Source organism: Lissotriton vulgaris, chromosome 5 (assembly GCF_964263255.1).
Source record: "Lissotriton vulgaris chromosome 5, aLisVul1.2, whole genome shotgun sequence".
NCBI classification, from domain to species: Eukaryota; Metazoa; Chordata; class Amphibia; order Caudata; family Salamandridae; genus Lissotriton; species Lissotriton vulgaris.
Genome location: NC_141693.1, coordinates 1,576,010,600 through 1,576,036,376, shown reverse-complemented (window position 1 = coordinate 1,576,036,376; position 25,777 = coordinate 1,576,010,600). Strand labels below are relative to the sequence as shown.

General features: G+C 44.9%; 1 protein-coding gene across 1 annotated transcript; it reads left to right on the top strand.

The window, feature by feature from the left end:
- LOC147716725 (proteasome subunit beta type-5-like) lies at nucleotides 1–21,704 on the top strand. Its single transcript, XM_086923668.1, has 3 exons — nucleotides 1–331; nucleotides 16,667–16,973; nucleotides 21,183–21,704. The coding sequence occupies exons 1-3, from the start codon at nucleotides 119–121 to the stop codon at nucleotides 21,464–21,466; spliced, it is 804 nt and encodes a 267-aa protein (XP_086779794.1). The 5' UTR covers nucleotides 1–118; the 3' UTR covers nucleotides 21,467–21,704.
- The last annotated feature ends 4,073 nt before the right edge of the window (nucleotides 21,705–25,777 follow it).

Sequence of the window (25,777 nt, the reverse complement as noted above, 5' to 3'; positions counted from 1 at the left end):
AATGCCACTAGTTAAGATGACGAAGCAGTAGGCCTATCGGTGCCTTCACGTCATCGCCATTACTGCCCTCAGTAAGGATGGCGATTACCTCGTATTAAGTCATTGGCTACAGTCGCACATGCGCACAGCGCTGTCAGTCAATGTGCCCGCAGAGAAGATGGCGCTTGCTAGTATTGTGCGAAGTGCCGGGAGTTGGGGGCTTCATGAGTCGTTGGGACCCCTGGAGAGAGCCTCCGATAAGGGGTTGAATTTCGCAGTCAAGCCTGGAGGCGATGTTGAGGCCCCACTAGGATTGGAGATGGAGCACGGGACAACCACCCTTGCTTTCAAGGTAACTATGTAATTTAGATATGACAATAAAAGGATGAGGCGATGCCATACGACTTCACGTTATCTAGGTGATGTATGGGGTGCATGAAAGTATTTCCGGGATTGCCTTTTATTTTCGAGTGAGTAATACTGCTGCGAAGTGCAGCTGAGGATCAAGTTAGCAATCGGGGAAGTTGGAGCAAATACCGGAAGCGCCGGACCACTAACGAGGTTCATAGACATGCTAACATGTCGTGTTTCCAAGGTAGTAGGTATACGAGTATGGATTGTTTTCTTAGGCGTTAGCAAAGGCCCTTTAGTTTTACAAAAAATACACATATTCTATATTACGTTGAACATCTTTCAGCCAGCCTTCTTCATCCATCCGTATGTTTTTGTGTAATTCACACTTTTATTTTGCCCACTCTAGTATGGATATACATGTCAACGTTTTCCGACTGCTGGGAAGTGGTAGATTTTAACTAAAAATAGGGGTAATGTTTTTTCCACATTCGCTTATATTGCAGCATAGTGTGTTTTAGGCGGTAGTAGGTAGGGTGACCAGATCTTGAGAACCAAAAAAACGGGACATTTGGGAAAAATAGAAGAAAGACTACACTTTTTTTATCCACGGAATGTCTCAGAATGACATCTGTCATCCACATAGGATCACAGAAGATGGATTAAGAAAGTAAATAAAATGTAATTTGTACAACCAAAATCATACCTATTAATTAAAATGCTTACTTAGAACAGTTGCTAACTAAGAAAGCTTTAGGACACCCAAAAAAGAGCCTCTCACTGTTTTCAGTCAACCCTGGGACATGAGCCAAAATTGCCGAAATCTGTGGGGACAGCCGGTGGAAAACCGGGACTGTCCGGGCAAATCCGGGACGTCTGGTCACCCTGCTATGAAAACACAATGTAAAGTAATTTTTGGCTTGAAAAATCGGGAGTCTCCCACATGAATCGTGTCTATTGGTATGTTTGCCTGGGACAGCTGGTTAGCCGAATTTAGCCCCAACTAACTTCACTTTGGGTGATAGCATTCTGGTCTCTTACAAAAATATAACAAATTATAACAGTTCTAGTTAGTTCAGAGTTTCTATAGGAAAGGCATTTTTTGTTTCTTTAATACGTTTGGTGGCATCTGATGAATGTGCCTGTGATTTTCCAATTAAAGAACTTCATCCAATTTGGCTCCTTCATTGAAAGTTTTGTACTGATCTGTGAAGTAGTGGCCAAGAAAATGGGAGGGTTCACGAAAGTGTGATTTTTTTTTTCCCATTGAGGAGTTTGTTCTTGGCTACAGAAAGAATGGCTCAGCTGAATTGCACCAAATTTGGCAAAACATTAGAACTTTATTCCAAAAGCAGGCTTTTTGTTGTTGATGGGAATCTGTTCTGCCATTTTCATTAAATCATCATTTAAAGAGGAGCTCTGATTGCTCATGAAGGGGTTAACACTGGTGAAAAAAAGTCTGACATGTCTTGACTGTTGGTGTCTAGATATGCTTTGATTGGGCTATTGGAAGTGGATTGATGGTCCCTGATTGGGTGGCCCCAGCAACACTAAATTATATAATGCGGCGCAGACCGATGGACACATAACTCCAGATTAGCCGTTGGAATTGGTCGGTTTGGAGTTTTGCTGTGCTTAGATGAATATGCTTACATTCATCTGTACTTTGTGCATCATACACTTCAAGTATCTACACCAAATTTACTACACACCTGTCATATTGTATAAATATGGTTGGATGGGGGATGCGAACTGTTTAAGCTGTGGCAAACCAGGCAAAGACTTTCTGCATCTGGCCTGGGGGTGCGCCTCTGTCAGGAACTTCTGGACTCAAATCACAGAGGTTGTGGTGGCAATGGAGCTGGAACCAGTGGACTTAAGCCCCAAAGTGTGTTTACTGGGACTTGTAAAGGGCTTTGTATGTTTGTGGCAGTAGCCCTGTTGCTGGTAAAGCAGAGGGTTCATCTGCACAGGGGGAAAAGAGCAGTGCCTACTAAGCAACAGTAGCTCTCTGATTTGGCGTATTGCAGTGACAAACTAGAACTAAATGCAGATGAACTCCTGCAGCCCTCGAGGTCTAAAGACATCTGGGGTCCTCTTGTTACATATCTGCTATCTGTCTCGGAAAAGGCGTAGATGGTGGTGGTCCGACCATGGTAGGCTTTAATGGATGTGTGGATTTAATGTATGGACTGGTTGATAAATTATTGCACAGATAATTTAAACCGAGCAAATGTGTGTGGCACTGATGTTATGTTATGCGTTTTTATTTGGCGCACAGATGCTCCAGCTAAGGAGCGTCCTGGCGCCCGACAAGGCAGCAGCACAACACAACGAAACAATAATCAGACAGTGTTAAAAACTAAGGGAATAAAAAAGTTTTCACTGCACGGCGAAAGGAGAGCAGATCCCTCTCAGCACGAATCGCCGGGGGCAGGGAGTTCCACAGGACCGCAGCGCGAACTTGAAACGAACGTTCTCCTGCCCTACTCCGCTTGAAGCGTGGCACAACAGCCAGTTCTAGGTCCGCAGATCTTAAGGCTCGGGCTGGGGTGTAATGGGCTAGAAGAGCCATAAGAATCGTTGCTGGGGACCCCTTCAGGATCTTGTAGGCGACACAGAGGACCTTAAACTGGATCCGCTGGGCCACCGGGAGCCAGTGCAGTGAACGCTAAGTACTAGAGGTAGGACAGAATCTTGGTAAGCCTACCACCGATCTTGCCGCGGCGTTCTGGATCCGTTGTAAACGCCCAATCTCTGCCTGATTCAGGCCAACCAGTAGGGAACTCGCATAATCCAGCCTAGAGATGACAGTGGCTTGGATCATGAGCTGCCTAGTGGGGGCATCGAAGAACTTAAGCACTGGACGAAGCCCGCGCAGGATACCAAAGCAACAGGCCGCCGTACGTTTGGTATGACACACAAACGTAAGGGTAGGGTCCAGCCAGACCCCGAGGTTCTTAAGCTCGGCAACTGGGATGGGAGCAGGACCCAGGTCTCCTGGCCACCATCTCTCTCCCCAAAGTTCCGGTTGTCTGCCAAAAACCATGACCTCGGTCTTACTAGCGTTCAGCTGGAGACAGTTGGACGTCATCCAGCTGGCGACCGCCCGCAGTCCTTGTTGAAACCTGGGGGCATCGACTTCGGCATCCCCGCTGATCGTAACCGCTAGCTGGGTGTCATCGGCGTATGACACCATTGTCATACCCCATTGCCTGACAACCTCAGCCAGCGGCCTTACGTAAAGGTTGAACAACGTAGGACTCAGCGAGGAGCCTTGGGGGACCCCCAGGTTCAACGGATGGAATTTGGACTGGTAAGGTGGGACGGTCACGCTAAAGGCCCGATTGGCTAAAAACGACCGGAACCACTGGAGAGCAATGCCGGTGACTCTAGGCGACGCAGAAGGATCGGGTGCGAGACGGTGTCAATGGCAGCGCTCAGGTCTAATAGCACCAGCGCTGCCGTTTGTCCCGCGTCAAGCACGGAGCGAAGATGCTCCACCATATAGAGCAGAGCCGTCTCCGTGCTATGACCGGCCCTAAACCCATTCTGTGTCACATCGAGGATATCTGCATGGCGAAGATGTTCCGAGAGGACTGCGTTGACATGCGCCTCAGTCACCTTGGCCGGCCACGGCAAGAGTGAAATTGGCCGATAGCTCTCAGGCTTGCTACCGTCCAAGCTAGGTTTCTTGAGGATAGGACGAACCATCGCTCGCTTCCACTTCAGTGGGACATCGCCTGATGTAAGTGACAAGTTGATCAGAGAACATAGCGGCGAGATATCATGTGCCGCTAGGTCTTTGAACACAGCTGGGCAAAGCGGATCCTCTGGGGACCCAGACTTCACTTGACGAGCCAGTATGTCGAGACTATCAGGTGTTAAGATAGGAAAGGAATGCAACCCCTCAGATGATAACGGCTTAAAAGGTGGATTAGCCGAGGGAGTGGCCAACGGAAAGGCCCGATAAATGGCATTAACCTTTTCCAGAAAGAACTCTGCCAGTTTTTCACAGTGCTCCACAGAGCTCTGGTGCGTCGTAGTTGCCTTTTTGGCAGTGAGGTCTGATGATAGTAATGTTGATGTACTCTTTGCTTGTTTTGAAAAAGCAAATAAAAAAACGGACAAACATTTAAAAAATTGTTTTTAATTTCAGGAACTTTAATGTTTAACATGCCCTCCAAGTTACTTGAAACTGGTGGCCAACTGTTTCTTTACGTATGCTTGAAATTATATTACAGTGAGGGGGAATTGGCAGCACATGATTTGACTGTGGGCCACATTCCACCAATTGTGATTTAATCAATTGTTGAAATCCTTCTCCGTTTTCCATGATACTGCCGACATCATGTTTACCCAAGATAATGTTGATTGTGAGCAGCCACCGAGGTTTTATCCATTGGTGCATTCTGTTTACTTTGGTATTTCCTTCCGTTTTGCTTTTCCTTTCCCATAGCACTTCCTCCGCCTCTCCCTCCATTCTCGCAGGGCTCCTAGTTGAGTCCGCTCCTTTTCAACGTCTATTTCACCCCCTTAGCTAAAATGTTATCTCAGTCTGGAATTAAAATGACATCCTATGCGGATGACATTCAGATTCTTTTCTCCTATAATGATTCATCCCCTTTTTACTTTTGATCCTCTAAAAACATGCATGAGAAATATTGCGAAGTGGATGGATCTTAATTTTCTACGACTAAGTGCCGGTAAGACCGAGGTCTTGTTTTTCAATCAACCATCCCCTCTTGCATCTAACCTCTGGTGGCCGGAAGACCTGAGTATGACCCCCTTCCCCCAAGGACTCGGTCAGAAACCTGGGGGTCAGATGGGATAATCGCTTGTCCTTTGCCAATTAAATCCACACAGTTTCGGCTGCCTGCTTTGCCAAAATTAAAATGATAAACATTTTTATCAACTACATGCCCAGTAATATTAGAACAACTGTAGTCCAGGCCCTCATTACATCGCACCTGGACTACGCCCATGGACTCTATCTGGGATTGACAGCTGTTCTATGTCACAGACTCCAGATAGTTCAGAATGCCGCGGTCCGTTTGGTTTGCGGCATTCCACTTAGACATCACATTTCTCCCTACCTTCTTAAACTACACTGGCTGCCTATCCCCAAGAGAATTTCATTCAAAGCCATGATTTTGGCTTTTCGGGCCACTAAAGGCTTAGGACCAGCTTAACTTACCTCTAATCTCCGCCCATATAGTCACTCCAGAGCCCTTCGCTCCAATACTAAACAGTTATTGGTCACGCCCAGATTTAAAAAAGCTCGACCCGGAGGCAAAACTTTTCAAGTTTGTGCTACCCATCTCTGGAATAAACTTTACCTGCCCTCCGTCTGATTCAGTCTGAACCTGAATTCCGCAGATTCCTCAAAACTTTCTTTTTCTGTTAGCATTTTATCTTTCTCCCCTATAGCTTTCTGATCATTAGCACCGGGACACCCCGTTGGGGTAGCTGCACGCTTTATAAAAGACGCAAATAAATAAATAAATTCTCTTTCCCTGTCATCTTGCTACGTCCCTTACTCATTATTTATCTGCCCCCTCTGTACTAAATTTGAGTTGTTTAAGAACAGCAACAAAGGACAGCAATACAATAATTAGAGTAAGTCCTAGTAACGCAAGCATTGGCATAGCCAATGGGTCTCGCCTTTGGGACCTTATAAGTGTTTAGCCAGAACTATTGGCACATGTGGAGGACGGTTGCACTTGAGGCAAAAGCTCACGTAAAGCATCAGGCACAGGAAGCTTGGTACTTGTGAAGCAGAGTTACATGTAAGCTCACTTAAGACAAGCTTCATAGATCTCATTGACAGACGCTCCAATGCAGACAGAAATGGTGTTATTCAGCTGCAACAAGGAGTCCCAGAACCAGTATGTTTTCGTAAGATAATTGTACCACAGAAAAGAGGCATGTTCTTGAAGAGTTTTCTGAGAGAGGTCTGTGCAAGGTGAACTTTTTGAAAAGTGGGGTGCAGGGCTTTCTGTTTTTTTAGGATTGTGTTTTGAGAAGTTTCAGTCAGTAACTGGAAGTGTTTACATGTATCCAGATTTCTCCTTAACCCCTTCTAGGCTGATGACGAGCTGGGCTCGTCATGGCGTAGCCTCCTCGCACGCTGATGACGAGCCCAGCTCGTCACCAAAAGTGCGATTTCGAAAATCTCAGCGCAGGAGCGGAATTCCGCTAGCGCGCATGAGGTTAAACCACAATGTAAATTTGTGGATACGTCGAGGCGCTGGCCTGCAAAGGGGTGGCGCTGTATAAAATGTATACATAACATGTTAGCCCTTTGCATTGAATAAGCATATTTGCACATTTTTATTAATCAGTTGTGCCAGCACTGTGAACATGCATCTATGAGGTATGTAGTGCTACCCACTCATTAAAATATGCACTTGTAAGATCTTCAACATGAAGCCCGTCTGGTGCCCACATTTGGGTCTCGAGATGCAGGCCGAGTTAGGCTAAGAAAAATCAAAGCGCATCAACTCTGTGAATATGTCTGCACAGAGACTCTGAACCGATCCTGGGGGGAGGCCAGTTAGAAAAACCGATGACCACAAATTGCTTAAAGGCCAAAAGGGGGTTAAAAGTAGTGACAGGGAGGGAGGGATTTGTGGACAGAGCGGGCATAAACGAGAGGAAGGAGGTGGGTAAAACTTTTAAATGTGCACACAAACTATCCGCCCTTTTCCGACGTAAATATTTAAATATAAAGGAGAAACGCAATGTCTTTTAGCAGCCAGAAAAGCATAAGGGGAAACACGCTGCTGTTCAAATTCCACAAAAGCACGAGTAACAAAAAAAATGTGAAGCTTGCACAAATACGAGCAGGAAAGAAAGACAAGTCACCTTCTAAACACAATGACAATGTAAAAGGGCGTTCGAAGCAGTAGGAGAACCTCATTCAAGCCAAAGAGTGGTTAAAAGCAGTGACGGGGGAGGGAGTGATTTGTGGGTGGAGCGGGCATAGACTGGAGGGAGGAGGTGGGTAAAACGTTTAAACATGTAAACAAGCTATCTTGTCCTTTTCCAACGTAATAAGTATTTAAATAAGCTCAGGACTCCTTCTTGCCATACCATGGCTACTCATCGCAACTCGATTAAAAAACAAAAATTTGCCGAAATGCTGGAATTAATGCAGGTGAGTGGCCTCAAATGGGACAGATATGTCGGAGATTGTTATGCTGGGATTCAAGCTGCAACTCCCTGGTGAGACCCCACATAACACAAACATGAGGTTGGGATCTCTTGTGTGACAGTACCCATATTGATTGGCATGTACTTCTTCCTTATGGTGATAGGTAAAAACAATGGATTGCTTCCCAAAATAATTACAAGTGGTTGCAATTAATTCAAGCCTGCCATCTATTACTTTTGTTGCGGGATATGTGACATGTCCTGGTCCAACAAGGCTTTCAGTGCATCTTGGAGTGGATACATTTCTCGATTTCCCCATTGGCCAGCAGGCCCGTGGCAGCAATATTGAATGATGCATTTATGTCCTGGGGCCGCTCTTTGCCGTGACAGCTGCCGGCAAACCTGTTCAGGCACCCAACATTGCAGTTCTTTTGGGGTGCGAGAAAAATGCAGACACGAAACGTGTACTTTGTGCCTCCAAGGCGGCGGCATGTAATCTCACTGCTCCCTCTCACGCCTCCCTTACTCTTCCTGACGTGCGGGTCTCTTCCTCCTGGATGTTTGCCACCAATTTCATGAAGTTTTAAGCAATCTCCAACGCACAGGAAATTACAAAAAGTATTTAAATTGGAAATTGAAAATCTGACTAATACCACCGAACGCTGGAGAAGGATTTAGGCGTGCGACAAAGTAAGCGCTGAATGGCGTGGGATGACTGAATTGAAAGGATGGTGCCGGGGAATGATCACTGGAAGTCACTGGTTAACTCACCGAGGGAGGGAAGTAAACGCCACTGAAGAACATGTCTTTGGAAACGAGGTGGAAGCAGATAATTACATCAGCAGCCCTCCACAATCAAGCGCTGCCGCGAAAGTTAAACAGTACTCATGCATGCAGAGCGTTTGCCTTGCAGGAGCGAGCAGTGGCAGGCGCGATAACTGCAAACAGATGACGCTGATGCTCGCTCCCGCAAGGCAAATGCTCTTCATGCACGAGTACTCATTGGAAACAGTGCCAAACATGCACAAGTTTCCAAGAAAGTTCAGAGTGATGCCAAGAGTTCCCTCCTAAGCAGCGCTTGTGCGCTGCGTAGGCGAGACCTACAAAAAAATAAAGGTGACCACCGCAAGCATAAAATGCAATATATGTGGAATTGTCAAAAGTTTGTATACATATGAGAGATAAACACACTGGACAAAAATGAAATTAATGAATATGGAGTAAAGGGGGGCAGGGGGAAAGGGAACAATATGCAACTGCATTATGTAAAATTAGAAAGTGATAAATGACAAACGGTAGACCTGAAAAGAAGAAAAATAAACATACCTATAAGTTTATAAATTTATGTACATCTTCTAATAGAATACCAAAGGCAATATGTTAAAAGTCATGATGGCTTTCTTACTTCATCTGATACAGTGTTAATTTTATTAGATGTGGTCGAATGGGATAGTTACATAGTTAATGGAAGCCATAAGGGGTCCCTCTTTATAGCTAGAGATACAGGAGGAACAGAGTTAGTATCTAATCCATGATAAAAACAGAGTACCACCAGCACCTGAAAGTGACATTTTGTGCTTGTTTTCAGATTAATGTTAAGTGAAAAGCAACCGCTAACAATAAATGTAGCCTCTTATAATTTGAGGGGGGTGCGGCTACTGGGGCGACTAGGTACCTAAAATGATATTAATTAAGGATAATGAAATTGTAATTTAAAAAATCTTATTAATTTGGGTCCAGGCCAATTCTCCAAACTGCTGAATAGGAGGGTAGTCCAATAACGTGCTTTAAATCGGCAGTTCAGCATAAACAAGACCAACAAGTAGAGGATGTAGTTGGAGATAAGGATGCTAGTCACTGGGGTCAATAATGGACTATGGTGGACAAAGTAGAGGGTCTGCTTAGGATATGCAGTTTGCATAGTTTTGTGTAGCTTAAGCTATAACTTATCCTATACGGTAATAGATAAACATTGCATTAAATCCCATTCCCAGGCCAGGTCAGTGTTTGATTTGGCTCTGTCCAAAGACCATTGTAGGGATTTGTATATAGCAGATGGGCAATTATCTAATAATGGGAAAGGTGTAGCGGAAATAGAGGGGTGGGGCAGAAGGTAATTGGCAGTGTGCGAAGATATTGGTAGAGGGAGGTGCAAGTTCACGTTGTGTTCTTACAGCGGATAGCAGTGAAAATTTTGTTTGGAGATCAGAAAAGGAAAAAGGGTGACCATCAGCTAGACATTGCAATATCCAGCGCAAACATTTGGCTCGCCAAGTCTTCCAATAAATTGTACCATTCTTTTTTGTTGCGACTTATTATGCTAAATGGGTTGTTTATAGGTAGCAACCGAATGGTATGACAATGGTAGAAGAGGCATCAGATTTGGGTTTACAGGAGTGGGAATATTTGGAGAGCGTATTTGAGAAATATTTGTTATTAAAGCAAGAAGTTCTTTAACCCCTTCGCTGCGGCGGCAATTCCGCCGCAGCGCTTGGGGGGGGGGGGGCCGAGCGGCGCTCGCATGCTCGTGACAGAGCCGCTCCGTCACGAGCCGCGGTTGCGCTGTGCTCATGACGGAGCGGTTCCGTCATGGCCCCGCCCGCTTAATAGAACGTGCCGCGCAGGCGCGGCGGCAGGGCCATGACGGAACCGCTCCGTCATGAGCACAGCTCAGCCGATGCTCATGACGGAGCGGCTCCGTCATGAGCATACAAGGGGTTAAAACTAAAGGGGAAGTAAGAGATTCCTCCAATTGCAGCCACAAAGGAGAATGTAAGAGTAATTCGGAGAAGAGCCATCGGGCAGCTTGTTTCAAGGACAAAGCATAATGGTCGTTTTTTAAATCTGGAAGCTTAAGACCCCCGTTAAATTTATACGTTTTTTAAAGTGGACAGACAAAGCTATATGTGGTGCCCTGCCTTTCCAAAGGAGTTTTGTTAAGAGAGAATCTACTTTCTTTAAAGTAGTACCCAGGAATTTGAACAAAATCATAGCAATGACTTATAATATCAAGGGAGGGAGAGCATCATTTTAATAGAATCACCTCTGCCCCACTAGAAGAGGAGGAGGTGGTGCCAGCGCGCAATAGTGTTTTGGGTATGTAGTCGAAATGCAGTTTTAAAGTTTCTTTAATTGTCTTTGAGAACCACAATCCTAGATACTTTATTTTGGAGAGTTGCCATGCAAAACCTTTCTGTTCAAAAAGTTGCTTATTACATAAAACAAAGGTAATGCTTCACATTCATCAGTATTTAGTCGATACCCTAATAAATGGGGTGAAAGTGGCAACTTGTTGAAGAAAAGGATGCAGGGAGGTTGTAGGATTGGAGCAATATAGGCGAATGTCATCTGCATAAACTGACATTTTAACTCTGTGCGATCAAACTTGGAAACATGAAATACGAGCATCTTGTTGGATTTTGGTTAGCTAGCTAGGGTTCAAGTGCAATGACATGCAAAAGGGATGATAAAGTATAACCTTGGCATACACCTCTGAATAAAGGAAAATAGTCTGCCAGCATACCATGAACAACAAGCATTGGAAATGCAATAGGTCTCGCAGCATTAGAGTTAGTGCTTTTAGAATTGTTTATGGTTTTTTTTGTAAATCTTTAGCATTTTTGTTTCCTGTAGCCAATGCTAAAGAATTACAAATAAAAAAAGCCATAAACAAATCTAAAAGCTCTAACTCAAATGCTCCGAGACCTATTGCACTGTGTGAGGGTGAGTGAGGGTGAGTGAGGGTGAGTGAGGGTGAGTGAGGGTGAGTGAGGGTGAGTGAGGGTGAGTGAGGGTGATGGAGTGAGGGTGAGTGAGGGTGAGGGGTTGTGGGAGGGTGAGGGTGAGTGAGGGTGAGGGGTTGTGGGAGGGTGAGGGTGAGTGAGGTGTTGAGGGTGAGTGAGGTGTTGAGGGTGAGTGAGGTGTTGAGGGTGAGTGAGGGTGAGTGTGAGTGAGGGTGAGTGAGGGTGAGGGGTTTTGGGTGAGTGAGGGTGAGGGGGAGTAGTTGAGGCTGAGTGAGGGTGAGTGAGAGTGAGGGTGAGTGAGAGTGAGGGTGAGTGAGGGTGAGTGAGGGTGAGTGAGGGTGAGTGAGGGTGAGGGTGAGGGTGAGTGAGGGTGAGGGTGAGGGAGGGTGAGGGTGAGTGAGGGAGGGTGAGGGTGAGTGAGGGTGAGTGAGGGTGAGTGAGGGTGAGTGAGGGTGAGTGAGGGTGAGGGTGAGTGAGGGTGAGGGGTTTTGGGTGAGTGAGGGTGAGGGGGAGTAGTTGAGGCTGAGTGAGGGTGAGTGAGGGTGAGTGAGGGTGAGTGAGGGTGAGTGAGGGTGAGTGAGGGTGAGTGAGGGTGAGTGAGTGAGAGTGAGGGGTTGAGAGTGAGGGGTTGAGAGTGAGGGGTTGAGAGTGAGGGGTTGAGGGTGAGGGGTTGAGGGTGAGGGGTTGAGGGTGAGGGGTTGAGGGTGAGGGGTTGAGGGTGAGGGGTTGAGGGTGAGGGGTTGAGGGTGAGGGGTTGAGGGTGAGGGGTTGAGGGTGAGGGGTTGAGGGTGAGGGGTTGAGGGTGAGGGGTTGAGGGTGAGGGGTTGAGGGTGAGGGGTTGAGGGTGAGGGGTTGAGGGTGAGGGGTTGAGGGTGAGGGGTTGAGGGTGAGGGGTTGAGGGTGAGTGAGTGAGGGTGAGTGAGTGAGGGTGAGGGGTTGAGGGTGAGTGAGTGAGGGTGAGTGAGTGAGGGTGAGGGGTTGAGGGTGAGTGAGTGAGGGTGAGTGAGTGAGGGTGAGGGGTTGAGGGTGAGGGGTTGAGGGTGAGTGAGTGAGTGAGGGTGAGGGGTTGAGGGTGAGTGAGGGGTTGAGGGTGAGTGAGGGGTTGAGGGTGAGTGAGGGGTTGAGGGTGAGTGAGGGGTTGAGGGTGAGTGAGGGGTTGAGGGTGAGTGAGGGGTTGAGGGTGAGTGAGGGGTTGAGGGTGAGTGAGGGGTTGAGGGTGAGGGGTTGAGGTGAGGGAGGGTTCATCGAATATTTATTGGCCTGAAATATGCTCGCTGTTGTTTCATCCCGTTTATGCATGGAGGTGTCTCTGGAGGATAACATAAACACTCACGCTCGGTACACTGTAAACCCGCTGCAGTGAATTAATTCGAGTTTTGGGCCGGTTTCAAACTTAATCCAGCCCTCTCGGAAAAGCTAGCAAATGCCCCCTGGCCGCATGAGAACGACACAACGCTGTGGCCTCCACAGAGGGTGTTCCATACACACAACCACTTGCTGTAGTGCTTTGTCCACTTGTAACGGAATCTGGAGAAGGCCGGGGGCGAAATGTCAACAGAGGAAAGAAAGCAAACTCAACCTGGGGGCCGGGTTCAGCCTGGAGTGCCGCTTCCGGGAAGGGCAATGTCCTTCTGGGGAAATTGGGCGCATTGTTTATGCAGAACAAACAGCTCTTCTTAAAGAGGCGGTTAATCCCGTCAAAGACAATTGCCACAAAATTAGCTAAATGAATTAATGAACATGAAAGAAAGCCCCACAGCTTATCGGCACAATGCCGACGCTGTCTGGATGCCACAGTGAAAGCCGGGCGCTCGGCCAAATGCCATCCCATATGCGAGGAAGCTGCGCAAAAAAGTGCCGCAGGCCTAGAAGTGTCCTGAAGAACTAACTGCTAAGAAAGAAATTTTCAGCATGAAAATCAGGATGCTGTCACCACAGCTGGGCTGTAAATTTACCACTTACTACAAATGACTGAAAACGATGTTATGCGACATGGCGGGGAGTGGGCGGAGCGGGGGAGAGGGTGTGTGTGTTGTTAGGAGGGCATTGCGAAATGCGAGACAGCGGGAAGGGGAGGGGGCGGAGCAGGTAAAATAAACAAGACGGAGGGAAGAGGGGGTAGGAGAAATGCGACACGGCGGGAAGGGGAGTGGGCGGAGCGGGTAAAATAAACAAGACGGAGGGAAGAGAGGGGAGGGGGGAGGAGAAATGCGACACGGCGGGAAGGGGAGGGGGCGGAGCGGGTAAACAAAGACGGACGTGCACGCGCTTTTAAGCTCAATGCGCATGCGCATTGAGCTTAAAAGTCACGGGCACTGCAAGGAATCGCCACGATTCCTTGCAGTGTGGATAAAGAGTGGATAAGTCCCAATACTCTCGCCTTGCTCGATGCGCATGCGCATCGACAGGCGAGACCTAAAATTTGTAGCTTTAGGGCCTTATAGCAAAGAAATACATTTGGATGGAAACCAATATTTTAATGCTAGAAACCTAAAATTGCAGCCAATCCTATCAAAAGCTTTTCTGTGTCCAAAGCAATAGGATGGTCTAATGCGGAAGCCTTGCTTAGGACTTTAAAAAAGACTCTGGAATTGTCAGAGGCTAACCAGCCTTAAACAAAGCTGGATTGTTCAGGGCCTATGAGATCGGTCAGAACAGGGTCATTGTGTAGTGCCAAAATCTTTGAAAAAATGTTGGAGTCAGTATTGACTAAAGAGATGGGCCGATTAATTTTTACACAGGTAAGGTCTTTATTGTCTTTTGGTTGGCAGATCATGACAACTCGGAAGGAGCCTTGAGGGGCACCCTTAGCAACAAAAGAAATAAATAAAAGTAAAAAGTTGGAAAGGAGAGGTTTCCCAAAATAACTACAAAATTCAATAGTAAAGCCATCGGGCCCAGGGGCTTTTTCTTTCGATAGCACAGAACTGCATGAGTAATTTCTGAAAAAGATATTTGCCCCTAATAAACCAAAATCAACATGGTGCGAGGGGGAAGATGTAATTGTTTGAAAGTATTTGCACAGGTCTGATTGCAACTGTTGTGTTTCTAGACAATATAAATTTGTATAAAAAGAGATAAACTAATGTAAGCTAGCCTTGTCTTTAAAGAGTGTAGTTCCTGTATTGCTTTGCAAGGATTCTAGTGTGGTTGTCTCTTCTTATTTTGAAAAAGTTGGCCAGCAATTTCTCAGTATTATTTTGACCCCCATAATAACGAGCACTGCTTTTCAATAAAAAGGAGGAAGCCGCATTCATGCGTAACCTGTTAGCTGGGAGTTTGGCGACTCTACGATTTTGTAAATAGGACTAATTTTTGGAGTGATCATAGGCATATTCAATTTTTTTTAAATGTTGTCAAGTAATTGATTAGATTGAGCATCCATAGATTTGTTTCTTTTGCAAGACAACATTTATTATAAAACCTCTTGACGCTGCCTTAAAGGGTTTCCAAATCATTGCAAAAGAAGAGTCAATTGTAGTGTTTATGGTAAAAAAAATTCTGAAGCAAGAGCTTCAAATTGGACTTTGAATTTGGAATCCAAAAGTAGAGAGTTAATAAAGTGCCATCTACCTGCATGCGGTGAGAAGTGTATACGGTCAAGATCCATGTCTACTGGTGCATGATCCGTTATTAAATTTGATCCTATGTCAGACTGAAGGGCTTGTTGGGCTAAAGATTTACTGAGAAAACATAATCTATACAGGATTGTGATTGGTGTGGAGCTGAGTTAAGTGTATTCCCGGAAATCCAGGTGACATAACCGCTAAATATCAACAAATGATTTGCACTGTTTTGGATTTGAATTTGAATTGAGTGAATTCTAGGGTGGCAAACTTAATTGTCGACTGCCTATCCAGTATGAGATCATGAAGTTGATTGCAGTTGCCACTAGATATAATACGCTCATCACAAAAAGACAGTATCAGAAATTTTGATCCAAAAAGTATTGCCAACAGAGATTGGACTTAATATATTCACAATAGTTATATAGGTATATTATCAACCAGGAGTTGAACAATGATCCATTGACCTTCAGAATCAGATTCTTGGTTAACAACTGTAACATGCAACTTTTTGTGGCAAAGAATCCGTACTCTGTTTTTTTCCCTAAAGCTGAAGAAGCGAACACATTACCTACCCATCATCTTTTTAACTTGGTAACCTCAAGTTCAGAAAGATGCGATTCTTGAAGCAACACAATATCTGCTTTTAGTTTACCTAAATTACATAGCATCCTTTGCCTTTTTAATAGGGTTGCCTAACTCTTTAATATTTCATGTGGTATCAATCAATCAATCAGGAGTTTGTTAAAGCGCAACTACTCACCCGTAAGGGTCTCAAGGCGGTGGGGGTGGGGTGCAGGTTCCATTCCATCAAGGAGGGGGTCTGTCGAAGAGCCAGGTTTTGAGGTTTCTTGCGAAGATGGGGAGCGATGTTGTCTGTCTGAGGTGGAGCCCAAGGGCGTTCCATGCTTTGGCCGCGAGGAAGGAGAAGGAGTGGCCTCCCGATCTGGTCTTTCTGGTGCGGGGTACCTCGGCGTAGGAGAGCTGGGCTGATCGTAGGGTCCTTTGGGGTGCGTGGAATTTGAGCCGGCTGTTCAGGTATGCTGGTCCGGTGCCGTGGAGGGCCTTGTGTGCTGAATGTAATACTAAAACAGTAACTTGAACCATCAATATATTAACAGTAGCAAAATTAAGAACGTGAATCCAATATTGGACGAGATAAGACCACCCGAAACCGGTCCCAGGATGCTTGTTTCTGTTTCAGGGGTGACCTGGCTTGGCAGTTCAGGCTGGACTGTTCCCATGATGAGCAGGGTCAAGACTGATTTGCCTATGGCTGGGTCTAAACTGAGGTGTAGCATGGTGAGCAAAAGAATGATGGATTTAACCCAGATCTTTTGACTGGTGGTGAAAGCTTGATTTGTTCCGCATTCCGTCCATCATTTGTGTGTCTCTTGCTTTCTTATCTTAGTTCAGATCTGTTGTTGTAAAGAAAACATTGTCAATTACAAAGTATAGTGCAAGTTTGTTTCCTAATCAGTCTAGTAAAGAGTATGGAATCTAATGTTTTATATGTAAGACACCAGAAGGCATCCGTTTTAGTTACGACCAGAAAGAGTAATTAATTATATTAAAACTTGTAGTACAGAAGAAGAATTTGAAATGAGTTTGAGAAGAGAATCACATTTCAAATAACAATTAAGAACTGTTTGCTGTGGCGTCTGTATTCCACAGATATGTGCCTCAAATCCTTGCTGTTCTGATACCCCCTTTGCTCCCTATGTTTAATACACGGACTGCAGTAAATTATAGTATTAGTTATATTGACTCCTAGTGCTATAAAACTTTACTGTACCGTCCTCTGTTAGAAGAGCTGAAGCTTTAGTGCATCATTGCTTTGTAAGCTCATGGCACTGTTTTGTTTCCCTTCAGTTCCTCCATGGCGTGATTGTGGCTGTGGACTCCCGTGCAACAGCTGGCTCCTACATTGCCTCGCAGACTGTGAAGAAAGTCATTGAGATCAATCCCTATTTGCTGGGCACTATGGCAGGTGGAGCCGCTGACTGCAGCTTCTGGGAGCGCCTGCTGGCGCGGCAATGTCGGATCTATGAACTTCGCAACAAGGAACGTATCTCTGTTGCAGCCGCCTCAAAGCTACTTGCCAATATGGTGTACCAGTACAAAGGCATGGGGTTGTCCATGGGAACCATGATCTGCGGCTGGGACAAAAGAGGGCCAGGTAAGGAGTATTACCCAGCTACTGCAATCCGTTTCTTTATAGGAGGCTGGGAATGTACAGAGAACCACATGGCCCACCCTATCTGTTTGCAGAACAAGTTACTTGCTGTTGTATATTTGAATGTTCACTCAGAAACGAATAATTACCCCAATCAGTTGTCACAGGTGTGTGATCTAAACCAGGTTTGAAATTTTGGTTACCAGCAAACCAGAAGGATTGCATTTTTACCTCCTATCCATGTCTCCTGGCGAGGAACCCAGACTCTCAGATAAGCACATGTCCACTGCCTTGAGTCGCTGTAAGAGCACTGTCCATGACATTGAATATAACCCACAATGATTGTGCTGTGAAAATATACCTTTCTGGGAGGCAAAGAGTAGACTTGGAGTTTTGGGGGAAGCGAGGGACTTTTTCCTAGTTGCATATTCCCGAGCGATAAGTCTCACAGAGGTACCCATGTAAGAAGCATACTACCTTGTAATCTGTGCCCAGCCTGTGAGACTCAAACAGATTCCTACTGCTAAAGAAGTAGGATACTTACAGCAGTTGGTTTGAAGCTTGGTGCCTTTTGTAGATACTCTTACAACACCCCCAGGTTCCCTGTGAGATTGTTGTAGCTAATATGGTTTCTAACCTGTATGCTTTCTGTCACCCACGCTTTAGTATTATATCAATCCAGATATCTGTGGAACTTGGGGTTGTGGGGGTGGGTCAACCTTCAAGCTCTGAGAGGGACAAGGATCTTCCAGACATAAAATGGAGCACCTTATGGCTAGGACTGAGACTCCTGTTCAGGGGAGTTGAGGGAAGCATGAAGGTGAAAGTATGTGCAGGATGTACCAGAGGGTAGTTGACTGCCTAATCCTGGTAAAGAATCCTATGTGATTTTGGCTGAGAGATTGTCTGAGCACATTTGTTGTGAATGAATGAATGAAAAGAATTTTATAACGCGCAGACTTAGCCCCAGGGGGCATCAAGGCGCGAAAATTGCGAAAATTGTCGAAAATTGTGTGACAGGACGTTACCCCCGCCCTGTCAGACTTCAATTAAACCAGCATTCAAGGTTTCTAGTAGGCCATGGCATAAAATGGGCCCAAAGGATTTAATGTCTCACCTCTGCCAAGAATTATACCGTATGGCTCGAATCTACATTTGCAAAGCCGCCCACAATCTCTGATAACCAGCACAGAGGGGCACTTTCGGCTCCATGGTTTTCTGAAGCATTGAGACTGGAAAAGCAAGCCTGCAGGAGAAGGGTTGTCATACCCCCCCCCCCCCCCCCCCCCCCAACCCCCTGTCCCCCCTCCTCCAAAAAAATCTGAAAAACAAAGAAAGATATTAAGTGGCTCTTGCACATTATTAAAAAAATGGTTATTAGTGGAAAAAAGCCTTTACTATACACATTTAATTGAAAAAGCTGGTAATTCCAAAAAAGAATTATTCCAAGTTATAACAAAATTGACCGCAGTTACAAAAAAATAATTCCATCACTCACTATCAAGATTTCTGCGACACACTTGCTTGGACTTTTAGAAATAAGGCCAACCTAATCTTTGACCAATTCAACAAATCCAATATTGACATGGATACTAAGGACCAGGAAGTAATAGATTACTGTTCCTTAACAACATTTACTACTACATCTCCTACCCAAGTAGGATCTCTTCTTTTAGCTGCCAAATCTGGGTCTCTTGACGAACCATGTCCCGCTAAGATCCTAAAAATCGCAAATCAGATAATCGCCTCATCTTTCATTAGTATTCAATCAAATGTTCGAGCAAGGGACATTTCCTGTAATTTGAAAACAAGCTAATAATCTCTTATTAGAAAAACCCTCTCTTGACTCTAGTGATCTGGCAAATTATCGTCCCATTTCAAGACTCCTTTGCCAGCTAAAATGGTCGAAAAAATAATCAATGCTGAGCTATCGAATTATATTTTTGACAATCAACTTTTGGACCCCAGTCAGTTTGGGTTTAGAGCAAATCACAGAACTGAGACTTCACTGATTAAAAACCACTGAAGAGATAATGGCATTGGATGGCAGAGGATCAGCATCTCTCATCCTGCTTGACCTATCTGCAGCTTTCAATACGGTGGACCGTGGATTACTGGTAAACCGTTTGAATGCCATAGGGGTTAAAAGTAAAGCTCTCACGCTACTGACCACCTTTCCATCAGAGAGATCTCAAATTCTGAATCTTGGTCAGTTTAAATCCTCACCTTTTTATTCTGCCATGTGGAGTCACTCAGGGCTCTGCATTAAGCCCAACGCACTTTAATATCTATGTTTCAGAATATGCCCCTCTAATTAAAAGTTTTAATTTAAATCCATGTAGGTAACCATATTAACTATTCTCTAAGATTACACGATTGCGTTATTGCCCTAAGCAACTGGATGAGTAGATACTGCTTAAACCTGAACTCTAGTAAAACGGATGTTATTCTGTTTGGAAATCGCTGTTCAGTATGGTCTCCGGATTGGTGTCCGGACAGTCTGGGCTCTCCTCCCACCCCAGTGACTAAAGCTAAAAATCTTGGATTTATCATGGATGATGAGCTCAGATCAGGTGCGCAGGTGTCAAAAGTTTAACCTCTTCTTTTTTTGCAATTAAAACCTAGCGGAAAATGTTTCCTTTCATTCCCAGAAAGATTGCGTCCTCACTGTTTTTTTATCTAAACTGGACTATTGTAATGGATTGTACATGAATCTCCAGATTAAACTACGTGATAAACTCAAGGCGGTGCAGAAGGCAGCGGCCAGATTGACTTTGGACATCCCCAAATACCAGTCCATTTCTGCAGGCCTTTGGGAGCTGCACTGACTCCCGGTGCGACAACAGATTAAGTTCAAGGCACTCTGTGGCCCATAAAGCCTTGCACACAGAAGGACCGAAATTCCTGTCGAAGGTTTTCAACTGGCATTCACCAAGTAGACTTTTACGGTCAACTAATGCAAATTTGATTACCATATAAGAATCAGGAAAGTGAAATGGGCAGGAAGGAGTTTCATTAACCGCACAGCTAACCAGTGGAACTCCATCCCATTGTATCTTAGGTCCATACCCACCCATCTCGCTTTCAGAAGGGAACGGAAGACTTGACTGTTTAGGAATCAGTAATGCTCTAGCTTAGTAGCTCATGATCTACACACGCCAAGACACCCATCTTTAGACGTACGTTATAGAAGTATATTTAACATAACATTTTAAAGATGCTGGATATTTGGTATCTAATGTAGTGTGGTCCGAGGCAATTGTCAGACCAATAGTGAACGGGATTGAAGCAAGTAGTGCAGTATGTTAAGAAAATGTGTCTGAGAAAGTTGTTTGTCGTTAAATTTGAAGGTGGAGTCCAGCTAGTCTGTTGAAGCGGGGGATGTTTTTGTCTAGCTATGATAAACTAACTTGCCCAGTACAATTGAGAGACAGGTTGATAAGTTCTAAGTATGACGTTGAGGCAGGACTATGAAAAAGAAACTGCTGAGTGAATGGTAAAGGGATGTGTGATTTATCAGTCTGGCATAATGTTCAGTCCTAGCATGCAGAGTTGGTGATGGGTGTGCCAGACATTGTGTGGTGAAAGTCAGAGCATAGATTTTTGGGACCACTTCATGTTTTACCGACTACAGTTAAGTTCGCTTTAGTCTTGACGTATCACACATTAAAGTGGTTAGATTTGTGATTTGTATGGAAACCGAAAACGAAGTGTGATTTAATTTTTGAGCAGTTTTCACGCAGCAGTGGTGTCCAAATGAATATTTCTCTGACAACTGGGTGCAATTTACATACAGTGATCGACAAATCTTTTTTGTTAAGTTTGGGAACACTATGCAAGAGGAGCAATTGGTAACTCTCTCAAAACAATGGCACTGCGGAAAGGGCGAATAGACACACATGTGTGGAGTCGGCTGGAGTCCGGTAAACTGTGTTGCTTGCCATAAGATCGATTTTGTGGTCTTCTAAGTCCGCATTCCACCACTTTAGGGGCTTCATTAAGGTTATTTGTTGACTTGCTAAATTTGGTTAGATTATGGTTGGCTGTCTGGAGGTGTAGGAGTTGTAAGCTCCTGATTGTTCGTCAGGGTTTCCATTCTGGTTTGACCATTTAGTTGTATTTGTTCTGCATCCTCTTGTTAAATTTCAGGTTGGTGCTTATGCTTGGCTACCAGTTTTTTTTCTCTTTATCTAATATTTCTTCTCTCTACAGGTCTTTACTACGTGGACAGTGAGGGGAACCGGATCTCTGGTTCTGTCTTTTCCGTGGGCTCCGGCTCCATGTATGCCTATGGTGTGATGGACCGCGGTTATAAGTATGACATGTCAGCTGAGGATGCCTGTGAGCTGGCCCGTCGCTCCATCTACCAGGCTACCTATCGTGATGCCTACTCTGGCGGCATAGTCAGCCTTTACCACGTGCGTGAGGACGGCTGGGTACGTGTATCTCAGGATGACGTGGCAGACCTCCACCAGAAGTACAAGGACAGCGAGTGAAGCACCAAAAAAGGGCTTTTCAGTGTTCAATAGCAGCAGCAATACAGTGGGAATCTTGATGCCACGGACCAACTGGACTGGAATATCACATGGTTAATATGTGGGTGTTGGCTGCTGACGTCCGTAGTGTGTGGGAGGTTGGGTGTTATTCTGCTGGCCTTCTTTCCAAATATTGAAAATTCATTTGTTGCTCGTTATTTTGCCACAATGTTAATTTGTATTAAACTATTGGCTCTTGTGTAAGAGTGGAATTTTCTTTACTTTTAAAACACCATTTTTAATGTTATTTATTTTCGAATAAAAGGACATGAAGACATTTAAAAATAGGCAAATACAATTCAATGGCTTGTCTGATTTCTGCAGCACTATGTTACAGTAAATCAAAATTGAAAGTGATATCCGACGTGTTGCATCATCGCTAGGAAAACTGGCATAATTCAATAACTCAGTAAAAGGGACAAATGGTAAGTATCCAGTTCCAAAATAACACTTCACCAACTGTCTCATTGATCGCTCATTGTACCTGGTAGGGTGCCCAGATATTTCGAGACCAAGATTTTAGGCGGTATTAATAGGCAAACATTATCAGAAGCAACATTATATAAGTAAGGTCGTGCAACCAATTGTCAAGGGCAGGGAGTGATCCCTAAAGGATCGCGTTGCTGTGCTTATCTTGGCCAGTGAAAATGCTAATGCAGTTACATTCCTGATTGATACAGGTACGTCTTTAACATAACCCAGCAAAGCAATTAGTGGGTCAGGTGCAATATTCATCAAAAACTGCACCCCAATAAACTTATATTCCAGGACATTTTCAAGAATTATCTATAAAGTCTGCTACTTCTTCATGACTTCTAGGACACCCCGGGTCTTCTCTGATCTAGGGCCGCCCGTGGTATAATAAACCTCTAAATATACTTAAATTGTATGAGTCTGTTTGCCGTTTAAGAAAATATTATTTTTCTTTGCTTTTATTTATTTGACTTTTCTAATAATCTACCACTTTAACTGTACATTTGTTAGCTAAATATTGTTAATAGCTGACCAGCAAAATAACCACTGATCATCAGAGTAATCCTGCGGAATATATAGTTGCCATTCCCGCAGGGTTTCATGACTGTTGGAAGTCCTGTACTTCTGGCCAATGCCGATAATTGTGAAACAGTTTATTAGGAACTAGCATTTTGTATCTGATATGTCCTCAATGGGATAAGAGTCTGGTTCGTCAAGGGAGCTGCCAATAGTATCCTTAAGGGCACTGCATATCCAGTAATAAAGGAAAATGGCCCTGTAAGAGAGTATTACTCTCGAATCTGGTCCAATGTGGAAAAAAAAATATTTCACAAGATAAGTTTGCAATATTTTAGATTTGTTTACAAAGTTTCTCTCAAGACATATGGGAAGTCAGAAACTCCAACTCACTCGTATTACAAGAGTGTACAACGATCCTCCTTGTTCACATTTAAGCAGCCATCTCCATGAATGCACAGTGGTGCCGTTCAGAACTTTAGAGCCACAGTTTCTGGTGGGAGAGCTACAAAGCGCAATCACAAGAGGTAGTGTATTTTTCCAGCTAGAGATTCAGCAAGTAACAAGGACTGGACCCAAAAATAGTAAATTGACTGTGCTACGTTATAATATAGCTAAAAATCCGTGACAGACAAGCCACCTGTCTCTTAAGGAAATATTAATTTTGGCCCACTAACGAGTGACTGTCTACCCATCTATGCAAGTTTCATCAGGTGATTAATGTGCAGAAAAAAAGTACAAGGCAAGACAATGGAAATATTCAAGAGAACAAGATATCTGGGCAGCTATAATTTTCATTATAGCAACCTTGCCTTCAAGAGACGGTAGTAGCTTAATCAGTTTGTCAATGAATGGTGTCCCAGAGGGTTTTAAAAGCTACTTTGTAAATGTCTGTGATAACCTCGGCAGATCCATAAGCACCCCAGTTAATGATCATGGTCTGTACTCCATTTTAAAGGTGCACTCCAAAGTACACAATAGAGTTGATTTAGTGAGTGTCAACTTAGCGGATGTATTCCAGTTGATCCTCAGGCCAGAGCACTCGCCACATCATATATAATCTCATTAAAAATGTGAGCAAGATTAGTATGGGGGCTTTAGACATAACGCAGAATATCATACACAGATATTATACGTTTGTACCCTATGAATCTGATCTCTCTGTTTGCATGACGTGCCAGTGTTTTTGCTTCTATGTCATAGAGCAGTGGGGGAAAGCAGGAAGCCTTGGTGGGATCCTCTGCTTTATGGGTATGGTTGCAGTTATAGTTCCAGTCACGCTGGTACAGTGCAGTAGGTCAGTATATAAAAGGTAAGTCAACTTGGGAAATTTATCATAGGCTACTGTTTTGTCTAACACAGAAAACACATTCCCATTCAACAAAGATGAACGCTTTCGCTGAGTCTATAAACTGCTGTTTCATTGACGTCAGGATTAATCTGCACCAAAGAGTTCTAAGATTGTATGCCGTCGACCTACCTGGAACAAACCCTACTTCCTCAGAGTCAGACCCGTAGGAACAAAGGCGATAAGACAAAATCTTTGCAGGTACTTTTGTGTCTATGTTGAGTAAAGAAAGTGGTCTGCTTATAAGTCGCCTGGCTTCCCATGCTACAAAATGCTTATAAACAAGTTCTTGTGCTTTGAAGTTGGAAGACACCCATTCTGTACTACAGATTTGAATGTCTTAATCTGGGGAGTAAGGTCCTCAAGGAATTCTTTACAAAAATATGTGCTAAGGCAATCTATTGCAGGAGCTCTGCTATTTGGTGTACTCTTAATTATGTTTTTGAATTTCAGCTTAGGTAAGGGATGAAGCAATGCTTCTCTGTGATGGTTCTCAAGCCTTGCTGTTGTCAGATCATCCAGATGGGCGCTAACCTTAAGTGCGGCTGTCTGCCAATGACTGATACCTGCACTACCTTCCCAGTGCATGTCGGCCATTGGCCAGGGGAGATATTATAAAGGCCCATCTGGTGCTCTGCATCAGATGGATTCCTTTATTTTTAGCTTGGGAAGAGCTTAACAAGCAGCCTGAGAATTATTTTTTTGTTTTGTTTACTTAACTGACAATCCGCACATGCTGACGTTAGGGAGATGTAGCCTGACTGCTAGAGCAGGCAACCTCAAAGATGAGGGTAGCTGTCCAGAGGAAGAAAGGCCATTAGACACCACGGTCCAATATAAAAATATGACCAGAATGGATTAAACTGAGGAGATTGGGAGTTGGCTCACAAGGGCTCCTGTTGTCTTTGGTTTGATCTGTTTCTGTTGTGTGCATTAGTCCCAGCCACACAAGTGGCATAGTGTTTTTATCTGCACACGTGGGGTAGCAATGGGTGATAGGAATTTTTTGGATTCCTGCAGACTCCGGAAGTCTTCCCCCCCCCCCCCCCCCGCGGCTGATGGTTGCGGCAGGTAGCTGCCGTTTCTGCTGTCTCCCGCGTTCCTGCTGACATTGGTGATTTCCCCCGAGTCTCTCTTGGACTTTGCTGCCGCTATTGCACTCTTTGGGCTCTTCCCGAGTGGTGCTCGTTTTCCTTTGCTTCCGTGGTCCGATGCCATGCGCTCTCAGAAAGGGACCGAGAAGAGAGAGTGCTGAGCTGAGCATAAGGAGAGGCCAACCCTCGCAGTGCTCCTACGGAGGCAACCTTGCCGAAATTTGAGCCTGGATTTTGTTGCCTTTTCATTCCTGCACTCCATTGGTGATTCTCACAGCTTCTCAGCTTCTTTAACTAAGCTGGCTTCCAGTACTTATAACTGTTCGGACTTTTCTGGATCTTTTCCTTACAACAGCGCTAACAGTGGGTGAGTCTATTAGCGAATCAAAGGGGCAGACACTGTTGACTACTGAGACGCTTGTTTGAAATGAGCTAAAAGCCATTAAAGGAGTAAATGGTGGGCTGTCAAGGGGTCTCCACGCCGGCCGAGCTCTTCAGCTGCTCCGCTGAGGCGTTTGCATCTGTCTCCTGTTCAGCGTGGCGGCCGGGCTTTTCTCCGCCGAGTAACCTGCACTGGACTTCCTGACTGGCCGGGCTTGGCTCCGCCGGTCAGGACTACACCTCCCACCAGCCTTGTGTGCAGGACGCCGCCCCCCTCATCACACAGCGCCAGGAGGCGCATAAAGCACTGCCCACTGCCGAGGACCAAGTGTGGGCTGTCAAGGGGTCTCCACGCCGGCCGAGCTCTTCAGCTCCGCTGAGGCGTTTGCATCAGTCTCCTGTCTCCTCTTCAGCGTGGCGGCCGGGCTTTGCTCTGCCGAGTAACCTGCACTGGACTTC